General features: G+C 53.3%; 1 protein-coding gene across 1 annotated transcript; it reads left to right on the top strand.

Annotated features, from left to right (window-relative positions):
* The first annotated feature begins 9,942 nt into the window (after positions 1-9,942).
* Positions 9,943-17,307, top strand: NODAL (nodal growth differentiation factor). Its single transcript, XM_040485269.1, has 3 exons — positions 9,943-10,225; positions 14,327-15,024; positions 16,465-17,307. Exons 1-3 carry the CDS (start codon positions 10,030-10,032, stop codon positions 16,615-16,617), a joined length of 1,047 nt encoding a protein of 348 aa, XP_040341203.1. The 5' UTR covers positions 9,943-10,029; the 3' UTR covers positions 16,618-17,307.

The following is a 17,307-nucleotide window of genomic DNA, read 5'->3' as shown; positions in this document are numbered from 1 at the left end:
GGCTCTGCACATGGCCCTGAACTAGGACTTCATCCTGCCGGCCCCGTTTCACAGAGCAGGTACATGCCACGCCTCCAGGCCAGCAGCAGGAGAATTAGGCTACTGGACAGAGGCCCAGGGTGGGGATGGGGCGGTGGGAGGGGCACACATCCAGCTGCCCCCACAGCCCTGACCCCCCTGCTGCCCAAGAAGGGGCTCACCTCAGACTGCCCCCGTTTGGTGGGGCTCCCGGGACCCGCAGGGCCGGGGAGATGCCCCAGGGGGGCACCGAGTTCTGGGCGGAACCCACAGGGCAGCCACGGCTTCCAGCGGGCTCAGGTTGGGACTTGGGGAGGGAGCGTTCCCCGTCAGAACGGCCCCAGAGGGACACTCACCGCTGCCTCTGGCCTCCTGTCCCCTGGCACGCTGCAGCAGCTGGGCCTGCGGGCAGAGTCACTGGGGTGGTCCTTGGCATGCTGCCCCCCTCCCCCGCCCCGGGAGCGGGTCCCGCAGGGCACCCGCGCTCGCTCACTCCCTGGCCTTCGCCGTGACGTCCGGGCGTGTCAGCTGTACCCGCACAGTGCCAGACGTGCGAGGCCGACCGCCCCCTCACATCCCTTTAAGACCCTCTCCACAAACACAGAAGCGAACCAGAGGCAGGCACTCAGGCTAACGGGCACCGGTTTGACTCCTCCAAAGCAGGGGCTCCTTTCCTTTGCCTGGGCCACCTCCCTATGACAACAACCAACCAACCTTCATGGGGAAAGCAAGCTCTCTGACGAGAAAAGTGCCCTTTGTGGCCTCATTTATAGCACCCGTTGTACACAGGGCACTGGGTGCAGGGTCAAAGGAGACTTCGGTCCCCTGGCAGCTCATAGCCTAAGAGGAGGTGCGTAACAGGGGGCATGATGTAAGGGCCCTGGAACCAGGCCAAATGCAGAAACAGGCTCCATGAGGCCATGTGCCCTGGCCAAGGTCCCATGTTGGTCTGGGTTGAGCTGAGAGATCTTAGGTGTCCCAACTCCCTTCACCTCCCCGCAAACTACTACAAGTGTAATGATACTAATTTAAACCAAAACCTTCTCCCCGTGCAGGCCCCCTGAGGGTCGTGAGTTTCTTGGAGGGATGCCGCCCAGGGCAGGGCCCTGTAGGTCTCTGTTACCAGTCCCTTCAGCCCTGCTAGGGCAGCTCAGCACCTGAGGCAGGTACAGGCAGAAACAGGGTCCTGGGATCTTAAATCTTCCCAGTAGGGAAAGAACATGGTTCTGAGGGTGCAGTCCACAGGGAGGACGGACAAGGGGAGCCAAGGGATGGGGTGGGGATGTGAGGGGTCTTATAGATTTATAACATCTCAAATCGTGGGGACGATTACCCAGTCCCTGTCCCCCAAAGATGCGAATGTGGTGAGTGGGCAGTCAGGCACAGTGCCACCTCCTGTGTCTGTCGCCCTCGCACCGGAGTGAAGGAAAGACCGGAAGGAAAGACACCGGAGGGAAGCTAAGACCTGGGGTCTTAGCTCTTTGTCCTCTTCCAAATGATAGGATAGAGAATGAGCGCTAGCGTCAAAATGGACCTGGACCCCAATACCAGCTCAGCTGCTTAGTACCGACTTGAACTTGGGCAAATGTTTAAGCCATCCAAGCCTCAGTTTTTCCATCAGTAAAATGGGAATAATTACACTTACAGAATATAATGTGAGGCATGTGTCCAAAACACTCAGCACTATGCCTGGCACAAAATTGGTAAACAATTGGTTTCCAGCATGTTTTTCCGTCTGTGGAATGGACACACATTTGGTATAGCCCCCACCTCACCCCTAATTCCCAGGTGTCTAGAGTGTTAGTAGCCACAGAATGAAAGATGCTGAGGGTGGGTGGTGGGTGAGAATGTTTTCGAGTTCCTTCCATTGAATTATCTGCTCCGTGAAGACTCTTCCTGCTCCATTGGGTCTCTGGTTAATCATATTAGCTCTCCTGGGCTCTCCTGGGAAAGCCAGGTATGTGCATCTCCCCTCAACTTGCCTTTGAAGTCTGGGGCCCTTTGATGTGAGTGGGGGAGGCACCAGCCTGGGATTTGGCCAGCCTTGTGGTCAGCAGCTAACGGGGCACAGGGCTTGGTGGAGTTTGGAAATACAAGTCCCCCCACCCTGCCCGAGTTACCCCAAGCGCAGGCTTTGACGTCAGACTTCCCGGGACCGGGATCCCAGCACTGCTTTTAACGACAATGCACCCAGCCCCTCTGAGCCTCAGACCCCTCAATTGTAGAGAAAGCCGACAGCAGCGCCACGCTTGTGGGTTTCTGGAAAGACAGAAGAGAGAGAAAGAAAAAAAAAAAAAAAGACAATGAAATAAATGGTGCTGTTTTCCGTCTCACTTATTAAGACTCGCCAAGTGAGTCTATAGAGCTGGCGGACTTTGATGTTCCAAAAGTCTTAGTGCCCTTTTAAGCTTTAGCGGAAGTATAGTCTGTTACATAGACTTCTATTCCAGAACCATAAATGCTACAACTTTACAAAGAACGTTGCAGCTTAATTTTCTTTTATGTGTAGTTAGTCTTACGGATTTTGAATAATAATGTTCATATTTCAAAGGTTTATTATGTTTGCGTCCATCGGCACAACCGTATTTTCCTTTTTTAAAATATTTTCTTAAGTAATCTCTACACCCAACGTGGAGCTCGAACTTACAACCCGGAGATCGAGAGTCACATGCTCTGGTGACTGAACCAGCCAGCTGCCCCCATTGTTACAACTGTAGTAAGGTATGATTGATACACAACAGCTGCAAATATTTGAAGTGTGCATTTCGGTAAGCTTTGGCATACTACACAACCATCCCTACAATCAAGACACTGAATGTATTTAGCACGCCCACAAGTTCCCTTGTGCCCCTTTGTAATTTCTCCGTCTCTCCTCTCCTCCTAGACAACCCCTGAGCCACATTCTGCACCGCTTCTCTGCAACCACAAGTTTGCACTTTCTAAAATGGGACAGAAATGGGGCGCCTGGGTGGCTCAGTCGGTTAAGCGGCCAACTTCGGCTCGGGTCATGATCTCGCGGTCCGTGAGTTCGAGCCCCGCGTCGGGCTCTGTGCTGACAGCTCAGAGCCTGGAGCCTGTTTCAGATTCTGTGTCTCCCTCTCTCTGACCCTCCCCCGTTCATTCTCTGTCTCTCTCTGTCTCAAAAATAAATAAACGTTAAAAAATTTTTTTTAATGGGACAGAAATGGAATCAAACAGTATACACCATCTTTTGTCTGGCTTCTTTAAGTCAGCATCATTATTTTGAGGGCCATCCTCATTGCCTGTTTCAACAGTTAATTGTCAAGTAGCATTCCGATGTACAGATACGCTACAATCTGTTTATCCAGTCACCCACTGATGGACATTTGGGTTGTTTTCAATTTCAAATAATGAAATTTTCATTTTGTGTTTTTTGGAAGATAGCAAATGTTGACTGAAACGACAAAATTAAATTTAAAATGTCTTATTAAAAATTCACGAAACCAAATAAGTACAAGAGGAATTTAAATAATTACACTTATCAACGGATGGTTTTTGTAAGTTTCTATCATTTATACTTTTGATGTGGTTAACATTTCAGAGAGCACTAAAAGTGCACCCTGACTCTTGGGGCTCCCTTTGTCTTTACTAAGTGCTCCAGGGATTACTGCGATCAGTTTAGGGAGACCCCAAGTCGTAGTGCACATAGATCTCTCAGCGTAGCCCATGCCTGGCACCCGGGGGGCACTCCCTAAGCACTCCTTATTCCCACAGTATGTGCTCCCTTGAGTGCTTGCCCTTAGTTCTGATTCTTTTCCTTGCCCTACACACACACACACACACACACACACACACACACACACTCGCACAGGCTCTCCAGCCCCAGCCTAGGTTGTGTCATCCAACTCCAGCCCAATTTCAGCACCAGTGAGTCTCAGTGGGAGGACATAGGGAGGTGGGAGGCAGGAGGCAGGGGTGGATGGCTGGGCTATGGGAATCTCTGAGAAGCTTCCCAGTGGGAGGAGAGGGATCCTCCTGGTGGTCTCTTTGTTTGTTTCCCAGGGCGAGCTGAGCCTTCACCTCCTGACCCTGTGGGAAGCACAAGCTGAGACTGGGCTCTACCCAGGAGGGGTTGGGAAGGAGAGCCGGGGCTGGAGGGAGCATGAGACTACGAGTCAGACAGGCCTGGCCCCTACCAGCTGTACTGTGTCCGGCTGGTCCCCCTCTACGAGGGCGATGCCAGCCTTACTCAGATCACGCAGCTCGTGAAAGGATCCGGAGCCAGAATGGAAGTGAGAGGGTGGCATACAGGACTCCCTAACATGAATCGTGGCCCTAAGGAGCCAGGAGCGCTAAGGAGGGAGGCATTCTGTTGCTAATGTAAAACATCAGCATGCTAAGAGAGGGATACTGAGCATTTATTGAACATCTACTATGATCCCCCACCACCACCACGTGCTGAGGACAGTGAGATGGACGAACTTGGAACCAGAGGAAGCTGGTGACCTGTGGGGCTTACCTGTGGCCACTGGATCAAGCAGTGTCTCCCCATCCTTGCCATCTTACCTGTGTGCCCCCCAGTCCAGGGACTGGCTTCAATGTATTCACTCAATAAATATGTACTGAGCACTTCCATGTGTCAGAACTGTGCCAAGCCCGGGGGTTCAGTGGTGAACTGAACAGACAGTGGATCTGGCTTAACGCCCAGAGCGGGAGGGAACAGACAAAAATGAACAGCACCAAACAAATCAATTTCTGAGCACGGAAGAAAGGAACATGGTGACATGACAGAGTGCAGGAGGTCAGCTGAGATGGGGTAAGCAGGGAGAGGCCTCTCTGTGCAAGGGGGCTAGGAAATGACTGTGTTGGGTGTGGTCGTGTCCAATATCACTTCCAGGATCAGAATAACTTAGGGTCCAGCACAGCTTTACCACTTGCTAGGCGTTCGGTCCTGAGCAAGCTCCATGTCAGTTTCTTCACCTGTGAAATGGGAGTAAATATCCAGTCTGCTTCACAGGGATAGGAAGGGTAAATTAGATAATGCAAGCACATTATGGTAAGCACTTACTAAATAATAGATTATTTCTAGCTTATCCAGCCTGGGCAGGGTACCCACAGTCTGTGGCTTAGTCCCTGTGGAGAAAACTCCCGAGTCCGTGTTTCCTAACTGATTCCAGAGTGTCTTTTTCTCATGCAACCTACAGCAGGGGTCTCAAACTCATATGTCCTGGGGGCCGGGCAGATGGGTATAGCATGTTAAGGAGAGCTGGGGACTGTGGCGTGTAGAGACCCTGCCTAAAGAAAGCAGCTACTATTCAGCTTTAGGGAACACTTGCCACGTTGAAATGAGGGTCAAGACCTTTCCATTTCTCAAATGATGAAATAAAACTATTTTATTCAGGGGCACCTGGCTGGCTTGGTCGGTAGAGCATGAGACTCTTGATCTCAGGGGTGTGAGTTTGAGCCCCACGTTGGGTGTACAGATTACTTTAAAAAGAGGCAAAACTATTTTATTCAAAATCGAAAGCATTTTTTTGTGTTGGCGATTTAAATAAAAACGTTGCGAAACATTGTTGGGAGTAGACAAAAGAGCGCTATAGCCAAGGCTGGCCACAGGCATGGTTTGTAACGTCCACTTAGCGCCAAACCCTTTGCTAAGGATGAAGAATGCAAAGTGAGCCAGGCAGCAGGCTCCCTGGTGGAAAACTCCTAAGGGCTCGAGGACCTCAACCTTCAACAGAGAATGGCTCAGATCAGAGCCTGCAGGGGGAGAGAGACCACGTAAGAAGGCCCTTGTGGAAGAGGAAACCGTTAAGCTGGACACTGGGATAAACAGGAGTGTCTTGTGTGAATGAAGAAGGGGCAAAATTACTCTGGACTGAGGAAGAATGGCTTTGTACTTTGGGGGAAGGGTCGGCATTTCCATGGGGCTGGAGTGCATTTGGGGAACAAGGGCATTGTGGGGGCGGGGAGGGCGGGGTCTCTATCTCCAGATCACAGAGAGCCACAGTGGAAGCCAAGAGCCTGTGTTTAGAGCCACCATTTCCACTGTTGGATTCATTCATCTATGCCGCAAATCACAGCAAGCAAAGTTCAGCCATGAACCAGCGGCTAGCGCCTCAGGAGAAGTGAGTCAGGAGCCATCCCTGCTTCTTGGGAATTCACAGTCCAGTGGCAGCCACTGAAGAGAATTTGGGCAACTGATCTAGTACCATACTTAGAAGTGTCCTCTGCTCAATTGCTGGGGAGTTGGTGAGAGGTCTGCAGAGGAAGGGACTTTCGAAAAAAAAATTTGTAATTGTTTACTATTTATTTTGGAGAGAGAGACAAAGCGTGAGAGACAAAGAGAGAGAGAGGAAACAATCCAAAGCAGGCTCCAGGCTCTGAGCTGTCAGCACAGAGCCCGACGCGCGGCTTGAACCCAAGAACTGTGAGATCATGACCTAAGCCAAGGTCAGATGCTTAACCGACTGAGCCACCCAGACATCTCGAGGAAGGGAGTTTTAAGAGGTGTGTTGGTAATTAAGCAGTTCACCAGGGAGATACGATGGAAACACGCATGCAGAAAAAGGGGCACATGAAATGCAGAGGTGTGCTGGGAAAGTAAGATAGCCAATGTCACACTGGCACATAGGAAATGCTCATTAAATATGTGCAGAACTGAAATGCCTTCTTGCTTAGCCCCCCGAGAAAATCTAGCTTTTGCAGTTAACCTGCTGTAGACTCACTGGAAGAAAAGCAGGTTTGTTCAACGAATGAATCCACAAACTGCCAGATGCTACCGGCACTATGCGCTTTACTCAAGTTTACTACTTACAACATTCCTATCAAGGAGATACTACCTATCCTGTATCTCCATTTCATAGCCGAGGAAGCAGAAGCTTCAAGATGGTCAGTGACTGGTCTAATACACTCAGATCGTGACAGAGAGGGATCCCGACTCTGCCTCCTGGCAGCCTGACCTCACGGCCCAGCACTTAACCATGCCACATATGTTACTCATGTAGAGGAAGGGTGTGGAACAGCCTGATGGAAAGCATTCAAGAACCACGAGGGACTTTGCTCTCCCTCCTCCAGGCAGCTGGAACGACCCTGAGAGGTTATCTCCCAGGTCAGGTAAGCCGTCGGCCAGTCCGTCTGGGGCAGGGGAAGCGAGAAGGTGTCATTCCCTGCCTGGGAAGAGGGCAGTTACGGACAAATACCCTTTAAAAATGAGAAGGAGGACCGTTAGCCTTTGTCCTGAAGAGGTGACAGTTTCGGTTTCTTCTGGGGTGCCGGAGCTGCAGAAAGATCCGTGACGGATGGGCTTTGACAGAGTGGCTCTTGCTGGTCAGAGAGCGATTCCAGGCCCCTACGTGGCTCTGGGCCAATACACATCAGGAAGGAGCTCTGTCTGCCGCTCCTGGACCCTGGGAAAGGTAAGACTGAGAGTTTTTTAAGTCCTAGTACAAGGCACACGTTCACCCTCTCATCTACGGGGAAGCAGTAAGGCTCAAAGCACCGGTTTAGGTGATAAGCAGAGACCTGCCCTTCACGTACTGGCTGTTCCCACCTGTAAATTTGTGGCCTTGAGCCAATTACCATGTTTCTCCTGAGCCTCTGTTTTCTCATCTCTGAAGTGGGGGTGATGATAAAATCAGCTCAGTGATTAGCAGAGTGCCAAGTGCTTTGCGCACTCAATAAATGTTAGCTGTTGCTGTAATCATTCACTTTAGCTAAAAGGTTTATCGAGGACCTCCCATGTGTCACGTAGTGCAAGGGACACAGGATGAATAAAGCGTTCTCTTTAATTTCAAGGAGCTCCTGGTCCACTATGAGAAGTAGATGTATCTTCCTTGTTGTTCCTTTCCCAACCTTGGTGGGTAAAGACTGCTGAATGTCCCTGTTGAAACAGGGACCACCTGGATTTCTAGGTCACGTGGGGACTGGGGAGCTCTGGATTTGGGGGAGGCTGATTCCTGTACCTCTGTCTAGCTATAGGCCCTCCCCTGTGTTGCCATTCTTGGTTCCCATGTCCTTGTCAGGGGTTTCCCTTGCACTAACCACAATCTGTCATTGTTTTTTTAATCTGTATATTCACAACCCGCAGGAGGGTTGCCTTCTGCCTCTGGGGAAGGGTCTGATTCGAGGGCTGGGACCAACAATCCAGAACCGGCAAGCTCCCACGCTGGGAAATTTGAATGACAGCCAGGGAGCATAATAATATCCACACACATAAGGATTTACAAATACACCAGGGTTTGGAGTCCGCAAGGCACTTTCACAATGGTTTCATTTAATCCTTATGGAAGGAGGATCTCCAGCAATGTTTTATAGATGAGGAACCTGAACGCAGGGAGCGGGGGTCCAAACTGTGACGAGAACTCCGGGCCACCCAGGTTCTCAAGGTTGTCTGGTAAGGATCATGGGGTGCTTGTTAAATAGGTAGATGGCCAAGCCCTCTCCCCAATTCTAATTCTAGAGGTCAGGAGTCAATAGTTTAACAAACACCCCGGGTGACACTTGTCTTCGGGCAAGTCCGGACACAGTGCCATTCCCTGATTTACTCATTTAGCGAAGGGGATCCCAACTGTAATGTGTACAATGGTGAAAACACAACAAACAAGGCGGTCCTTAGCTTTACGGAACTAAAAGCTGCTGGTAGAGCAGACTGTCTAGGTCCCATGGTTTGCCGCTCCCCCTCGCTGTCCCCGCCCCGCCCCCACGCTCTTCCCGGTGACAGTGAGGTTCCTTCCTGCTGGGTGGACCAGCTCCACCCCAGCTACCTGCCTCCCCCCCACCCCCCAAGTTTGGAGCTCCCAGCTGAACCTGCTGGGCTTCCTCCTACTGTCTGTACCTGCTCCGGGCCGAGCCTGTGGAGCGTCCTGTGAAAGGCCTGGATGTGGGCCCAGCGCAGAGCATTTCAGTAAATGTCGCCCAGGCTAAGAAAGCACGTGGGGAGGAGGAGCCCTCCTGTGCTGAGGGAAACAGCTGGGGCCTGACAAGGGGCAGGGATTTATATTTCTTTACAGGTAGTTCCAGCTCTGATGTGACGGCACCCGGAAGGGAGGCCACATGAGGATCACTCCCAAGCAGCTGAGGAAAGCAGGGCCCAGAGAAAGGGAAGTGAGAGGTCCTGAGCTGAAACCCGGGTCCCCCGGGGGCAACTGCCAGGCCAGACAGGGACTGCAGGCCATGGACAACACAGGACACACCTTTCTCCTGAAATCACTGGGATGATGCCCACCACACGTGCTCCACTCTCAGGGGCTGGGATCACCCTGTTAGCTATGCCCCGGGCTCCGGCTTCTGCTGAAACACTTCCCCTTTCTGATGGAGAAGTGTGTCCTTCATCCTGGTCACTTGTGCCCTTTGCCTTCTAGAGAACACTTCCATCCTTGTCTGAGGCAGGTCCCCAGGGGCCTTCCTCTGGAGCTCACCTTCTTGGTTCCAGCAACTCCCAGGACCGTCACCCCTGGTTTCCCAGAGCCATCCAGACAGGCCTTGCCAGTTAAGGCCAGGAGTGCTCCAGGAGGCCATCTGGGTGAGGGCCCGGAAGGCTGCACCTGGCCAGGCTGGGGGGGGGGGGGGAGCATCGCAGGTCAGCCTGAGAGCCTCCAGGATGCACTGTCATTCCCTACCTGCTGCTGTTGAGCCAGACATCCATTTGGAGCTTGGAGAAACAGGAAAGGGCAGGGATCCGACGTTAAGGCAGAGCAAGGAAGCCACAATTCTGACCTGCCAGTTTGAGGGTGAGGAGTTTACCAGGGCCTCAGAAACATGGCCTGGAGTATCTAAAGTAGCAGAGTGCCAGGGTCCTCAAACGCGGCAAACTAGAGGGTCGCGGGACCTAAGGGCTCCTCTAGCTCAGCGGGTGTCCTCCCTCCCAGGCTCAGGTCTGGCCCTCCCGCAGCAGGTGGTCCCTCTGGGGGCCACCCCCCTGGATGGGGTGGGGGGGGGGAGGTACAGGATCCCAAGGCTTCCCCCAGGGAAGGAGGGAGAGGGCGGGGCGGCAGCGAAGGCCCAGGATAAAAGGGGCGGAGGCGCCGCTCCGGCCCCAGCCAGCCCATCATGCAAGCCCCCCGTCTGCTCTGGTTCTTCCTGCACGCCTGGTGGGCCCTGCTCCAGGCGGGCGCCGCGACCGTGGCCCCGTCGCCCCTCCGTACGCGGGGGCAGCCCTCGTCGCCGTCCCCTCTAGCGTACATGCTGAGCCTCTACCGCGACCCGCTGCCCCGGGCGGACATCATCCGCAGCCTGCAGGCGCAAGGTAGGTTGCGCAGCCCCGCCGAGCCCCGGGGGCGCCTTGGGACTCCGGAAGGGCGCTGGGAAATGCTGCGGGAGGGTGGCTCCGGGCTGGGGACCCCGCCGCTGAGGGCGCTCTGCGCTGGGAGGGAGGAGCATCGGGGGTCCAGGTCTGGGGTGGCACCGGCGTCGGCACTGGCTCGGCGCGCAAGGTCGGCGGGTGGAGGGGATTCTGGCATCGGGAAGGGCCCCGGGGCGGAGACCCCTGCGTTCTGGGCCTTGGTTTAGGGTGGGTAGAGCGCAGCGCTGGAGGGTGGGAGCCCGATTGCGCCAGTCGACGATGCGGTCTTGTTCAACTAAGTAACCTCCGGGCGCCTCGGTTTGCGCTTCCGTGAAATGGGGACAGCAGTCCCTCCCTTATAAAAGTGTGGCGAGCGCCAGGTGACAAAGCACATAAAACGCTTAGCACAAAACCAGGCATGGTAATAAGTGGTCGTTATTATTGCTACATACGTTCTGTCGAATTTCTTTTCGCGCGTCAGGGTGAATGGATGCCGGAGGCTGGCCGCGAACTTCGAAACCCAGCACCGAGCGCGTAACAAACATCAGGGATTAGAATTCAGAGATACGGCACTAGAGGTGGAGTGCCCCGAAGTCGGGAACTGAGGCAGGCTTGGGGACTCGAGTCCAGGCCGGGAAGGTGCCAGTGTCCCGAGTAGTACCGGGTTCGGGGCCTAGATTTGGTTGGGGGAAACGCTCAGCGACCGTGGTGACGCGGGTGTTTCACCCTCGGAGTCGGGGCAGGGCGTTCTGGGCATCGGGCGGGACGGACAGGTGGGTGCTGAGTGGAGGGACCCCTTCCGCGGGGTCCCCTTGCCCCATGCAATCCACATCCTGACTCCTGGGGTCGGGGGCAGACCCCTGCCGCCCTGCGCCGGCCTGTGCCTCCCTCTGCCGGCTGGGGCCAGACGGCCCTCCCCCACGCTGGGGCGCAATCCACATCCGATCATCTGACCTAATTGGCCACCCGCCAGCCCTTTGGTCGGGTGCGGGGGTGGGGGCTCTTAGCTCCCTGGCCTGCCACGTCTGGGGTCAGACAGCCGATGACCCCTCTTGAAGGGTCATCTGGGGATCAGCCAGATTTAGGGACACCCGAGGGGCTAACCTGAGGGGCTTGGAAATTACTGGAGGGCTCTGCTCAGTCCCTCTACCGGAAAGCTGGTGTGGGGAGGAGGCTGGGCAAAGGGGCAGAGAGTGCCCTTCTTCAGTTCACTCTCTCCTTCTGGAGAGTTCCGGAAGGTTCGTGGTGGTTTGAGAGTCTGGGAGACTGGAAAACTGGGTTCAGTTTCCTCAAACCCTGCTTCCCAATTCCTGGTGTATCCCTTGCAGAACTAGTTTCCCCTTTTGTAAAACCGGGGGCTGGCTTTCCTTCTGCCTCATTTGTGTGTGAATGCGGCAAAATATACATGACAAAACCTACCATTTTACTGTTTTTAAAATGTACAGTGACTTTAAGTACATTCACAGTGTTGTGAACTGGTTTCAGTTTTTGAAAGCAGCCAGAGGAGCCTGCCTGGAGGGACACGGGTGGAGAAGGGATGGTCTAACTGCTCCTTTCCCTCTTGGGTTTATCTGTCATGCCGCACCTGTAAAGCGGGAAACGGGGTGTTGGAGTCTAACCAAACTGGGTTTGCATCTTCGTCTGTGGCTGTGGAGCCAGCCTCAGCTCCGACCTTCAGTTTTCTCTCATCTGCGAAACCGTGATAATGGTGGGGAGGATTCAAAGAGACAATGCTTGGCCCGGGAAGCAATGAGTGGCAATTAACTGCTAGTTTGTAATAATGTAAAGTGGACACTTAGCATCATACCCACACCCTTCTTTCCTACGGAGCCCGGAATCCTAACTCGGCCTCAGCATCCTGTTTGAGGGTGAGGGAACCCCCAGGGCATAGGCCCAACCACTTCCTTCTTTAGAATTGGACGCGGGTCAAGAATATCCCTGGGGCCTGTGTGGCCGATTCTGTTGAGTTGCGTGGATAGGTTTCAGGGTGTCCACGAACCCTTTCCTGATACTTGATACCAACAAATCACATTTGCTGTAGAAGTGGGAGATGCTTTCTTTCCTGGGGAGAGCATTCTTGGCTTGTAGCAAGCATCGGTGACCCCCCAAAAGATTAGGCACCCCTATCCTAACAAGAATCGGAGACCGATCTAAGAGAACCTATCAGCACTGTGTCCCAAGGACCCCTTAGCTGGGGGTGGGGTCATGGAGTCAGAGACTCCACCCCACTGGGAAGGAGCCCTCCATACACATTGTCCATCCTGGTAATGGCTAACTTTGCTCTTCTGTCCAGGTCTTTCACTACCTATCTGGACACCTTCGTTTCTAACCTTGGACGTCCGCAATAATAAGGAAGTGGTTGATGACAGCTGACACCTATTGCACGTTGGTTGTGCTGGGCCAAACACTTTCTGCACATTATCTCAGCGAATCCTAACACTTCTGTGAGGTGATACTGTCACTGGCTCCCTTTTGCAAAGCGGGGAACTGAGGCCCAGAGAAGGAAACTAGCCTGCCCAGTGTTAAACAGCAAGTGGCAGGATTTGAACCATCACAGGAGGCACGAGAGCCCCTGCTCTTGAACACTGAGCTGGAATGTCTTCCTCTAAAAGGCCATTGGTGGATACTTGAGATGAAAAGTCTTTAACTCCTGGTGCAGGTGGCCAGGAGTTGTTACACGTCCCACAGAATCTCCAGGTGGCTAGGGGGTGCTGCAGTGGGCAATGGGTAATGCAGGCCTCCTCCCCACACCTCCAGGGAGAGTTGCTAGCCAGGGGCGGGTTATTGCCCCCTACAGGTGCTAATGAGGAGGGAAGTGGAAATTAAGTGAAGAGCCTCTGGGGATGGGCTCGGAGAAGCTGCCAGGAGGCTGAAGCTGGAAACTGCTTCCTTATAATAATGCAGGCTGGATTTCTCAGGGAAACTCACCTACATCATCTCACCAAAGACGCTCTAGGAGGCAATAAAAAAAAGGAAACTGTCGTGCGGTCTGCCCAGAGTGGACCCAAATCGGAGATCGTCACTACCCTTGAGATCTGTTCGCAAAAGGGTCAGTGTTTTTATTCTAAGGAATGAATAATCCCTGACTTTTATTTAGCAACAGACGGTCCACCCTCTTTATTTCCATGAAAGCTTGTGATGAGGCCGAGATGGGCAGGGCATGACCATTCCCATTGCAAAGGAGAGGAAACTGGGCTCGAAACAAGTTCAAGGTCACTTTTAGCATGCACACGTACATGGTATTCCCAGATATTGGGCCAAATTAGTCCGGGACTAAGATGAATGGAACACGCTTCCCCATTCTGTTTCATCCATTTTGGGTTTTGTCATCTTGGGGAGGGGGCTGGGACCAGGCTGGGGGCTGTGTGTGTGCAGGCTGTGTCTGCCCCAGGTGTGTGAATGACCTGACAGGGGGCGGTGATGAGCACCTTGCAGGTAGATGGGAAAGCCCACTGGTTGGAAAACTGCCAGGTCAGTGCAAAGTCATGCTTAGAATGCCTACAGAACCCTATGTGTGAGGTCAAAAACCCTGGAAGTTTCTGCCTCCATCTTTAGGAATAGGTGGAGGAGAGGGTGGCCGGCCTTGGGCTTCTGTTGCCTGGGCCTCCCAAGAAGGTTCGGGGCCTTTCCATGTGCCCGTGAATCAGGCCACCGTTTCCACTGAGAAAACGGAGTCTGGGGAGCTCAGGGTCACAGGGTGAGGGGAAGCCCAGGGTTTAGGTCAGAAAGCTCAGGGTTTGGCCAAAGAGCAGGGAGAACGCCGTTCTCCAGCTGTTCTCTGGCTGGGGGGTGTCTTAGCGGGAACAGCAAAACCGGGATTTGGAGTGTGGGCTTTGCGGTTGGGCAAATCTGGGTCAATTCTTGGCCCCGCCACCTCGTGCAGGTAATTTAACCTCTCTGAGCCTCGATTTGAATTGGACTAAAATGGACTCCACATTCCCAACTTGTAGGGTTGGGGTGAGGATTGAGAGGGTCCCTGTCAGGTGAAGGCTGCAACATGAGCTCTGGGGAGCATACAGGGGGCCCCCACTCACCCTGCTTCCTTCCTGGTTTCTCCCCACCCAGATGTGCACGCCGATGGGCAGAACTGGACCTTTGCTTTTGACTTCTCCTTCCTGAGCCAAGCGGAGGATCTGGTGTGGGCCGAGCTCCGGCTGCAGCTGGCCGGCCCTGTGGACCTTCCCCCTGGTGTGCTGCCCTCCATCGAGATTTTGCACCAGCTAAAGCCAGATGCGGAGCAGGACCCAGCCGACTGCCGGGAGCGTCTTCGGATGGACTCGTTCACTGTTCCTCTGTCCCAGATGACCTTTTCCTCAGGCAGCATGGTCCTGGAGGTGACCAGGCCTCTCTCCAAGTGGCTGAAGCACCCTTGGGAGCTGGCCGAGCAGACGTCCAGTTTGGCCAGAGAGTGTCCGCAGCGGCCTCCCGTGCCGCCGGTCGCCAGTGTGCTCCTCGTGCTCTACTCCAACCTCTCCCCGGAGCAGAGGCGGCTGGGTGGCTCCACCTTGCTGTGGGAGGCGGAGAGCTCCTGGCGGGCCCGAGAGGGACAGCTCTCCCAGGAGAGGGGCCGGAGGCACCGCCGGCACCACTTGCCGGACAGAAGCCAGCTGTGTCGGAAGGTCAAGTTCCAGGTGGACTTCAACCTCATCGGATGGGGCTCCTGGATCATCTACCCCAAGCAGTACAACGCCTACCGTTGTGAGGGCGAGTGTCCTAACCCTGTGGGGGAGGAGTTCCATCCCACCAACCACGCATACATCCAGGTGCGGAGCCCTGCCAGGGGAGGGGAGGCGGCGGGCTCTGCGGGAGAAGTGGCCATACTGCCGGATCGGGGGACAGGACTCGAGCTCTGCGATCCCATTGCTGTTCATTCATTCACTTATCCAAGCACCAACGGTGTGCCAGCTGCTGTGCTGGGATATAGGGATGGCCTGTGGCACCAGCCTCAGAGGGGCCTACGAGGAGTCATGCCCCACCGGGTAACCTCGAACACTTCCCTCCCTTAGGACTTCTTCCTTGTCTTTTCGTAAAATTAGGGGTGGCGGGGTATAGACTAGGTCTCAGCTTCCCCTTGGCCCTGATTTCTAGGAAAGGGAGTTCAGAATCTGGATTTTGGAAATAAACCTGGATTTGATTCCTACAGATTAGCTGTGTGATATTGACCAAATTGCTTAGTCTCTTCGAGCCTCAGTTTTACCACCTGTGAAATGGGGATGGCAATGCCGTGTTTCACAGGAATGTCGTAGGGTTCAAGGAGACGATACGTATACCCATGTACATCTGTGGGCAGATAATCAGCACGTGTGATGTTGTATTATCATTACTAGAAGTCTGTGATTCACTGATGAAATGGGGGCCACATTTATGGGGCCATGGTTGGCATAATACTGTTTCCACCCACTGTACTTTTGCTGCCTGAAAGAGGAGGTTTGTTCGCAGTAGAGAAGGCCTGAGGCTACCCCCAGGTGCCACACTCATCAGCCTAAGGTCTAGAAGGTGGTGGAGGAAAGCAAAGGGAGAATGAGAGGGAGAAAACAGAGAAGAGGGCCTAACATCGTGACCCTAATATTTGGATTCAGAGCCTCTGGGGAGTATGTGAGCTGAGCTCATGCCAGGGAAGCACTGGTGGGGTCAGAGCTCTGTGGGACCTTCCCTGGGCGGAGGCCTGAGCCTCTCCCGGGACTTCTCGCCACTAACCTACCTGCTGCATGATTAAGGGGGCCTGCAGAGACCCAGATAGTCCCAACTGGCAACTCACGGGTGACACTCGGATCTGAAGACTTTGCTGGACCACAGGGACAGGGCCCAGTTCCAGAGTGCCAAGGGATTGTTACCTTTTCTCCTATTGACTCCATTCGCCCTTCTCTGGGCAACAAAACAAATCCCACAAGAATTTCCACATGACTCGCTTTTGCTTCATGTTTCTGGAACTAAACCAGGAGTTTCTTGGAATTGGTAGGCACGCTAGGCTAGAACAATAGAAGGACATGTTAAGTTTGCTGCTGCTCTACCCAGAGACGGCTTTTAGAATCTTCTGTTTAGCTCCTTTTTTTTTTTTTTTTTTTTTTTTTAAAAAACAGCCTGTAAAGTTAGACTTTGCATGTCAGACTTTATGATGTGTTAGCAGGCTGATTCCTTTATGAAAACCATTTTTTTCTGTTTTTGTACCCAGAAACTGACTTTAACTTATTTCCCCCTGCCAGAGCCTGCTGAAACGATACCAGCCCCACCGAGTCCCTTCTACGTGCTGTGCCCCAGTGAAGACCAAGCCATTGAGCATGCTGTACGTGGACAATGGCAGAGTCCTTCTAGACCATCACAAAGACATGATTGTGGAAGAATGTGGGTGCCTTTGAGGAGATCCTGGTGGGAGCTGGATTTGCCTGTACCCTGGGAAGGTTCTAGAAGGTTCGGGAAGGTCCTAGAAGACACGATAGCCGTCTAACCCAATGAGGAGAGTGGGGGGAAGTTTGCTCTGCCTGCCAGATGTGAGGAGGAAGGAGCCCACTCTGTAAAGGAAGGTTGCTGCCGTCAGGAGAGAGGGCAAGCCTCTGGAAGCAGGCTTGTTGGGTTTTCTCTATACTGAAGAGACAGTGGTGAATAAAAGCACTAGCGAAAAGGGTTCTTTGACTTTTTAACCTGTGAACCCCCAGAAATTATATGCAAACATTGGGGCATACGTGCATTCATTTTTGAGGTGGGACAGATTATCTATACCTTTTATGTATTCTCAAAAGTGGTCTTTGACCACCCCTGCCAAGATTGAGTTCACTGTGTTAAATTAAAAAGTTGGCTCAAGGGGCGCCTGGGTGGCTCAAGTTGGTTTGGCTAAGCGCCCTACTCTTGATCTCAGCTCAGGTCTTAATCTCAGGGTTGTGAGTTCAAGCCCCACTTTGGGCTCCACGCTGGGCGTGAAGCCTACTTCAAAAATAAAAAAATAAATAAATTAAAAGACAATAATAAAGAGTTGGCTCTTATTGCCTCCGGCTGGTTGAGGGGAGCCCCCGCATCTTTCAGGCTGGCCAGTGGCAATCTGTCGGCCTTGT

The sequence above is a fragment of the Herpailurus yagouaroundi genome, unplaced genomic scaffold (assembly GCF_014898765.1).
Source record: "Herpailurus yagouaroundi ecotype Mexico unplaced genomic scaffold, PumYag 163, whole genome shotgun sequence".
NCBI lineage: Eukaryota > Metazoa > Chordata > Mammalia > Carnivora > Felidae > Herpailurus > Herpailurus yagouaroundi.
This window is presented reverse-complemented; position numbering and strand designations above follow the sequence as displayed.

Bases quoted from the DNA above. Each gene is read 5' to 3' on its own strand.
- NODAL (XM_040485269.1), top strand. From the start codon at position 10,030: ATGCAAGCCCCCCGTCTGCTCTGGTTCTTCCTGCACGCCTGGTGGGCC. The intron at 10,226-14,326 runs GTAGGTTGCGCA...CTCCCCACCCAG, and splicing joins CCGCAGCCTGCAGGCGCAAG to ATGTGCACGCCGATGGGCAG. The intron at 15,025-16,464 runs GTGCGGAGCCCT...TCCCCCTGCCAG, and splicing joins CCAACCACGCATACATCCAG to AGCCTGCTGAAACGATACCA.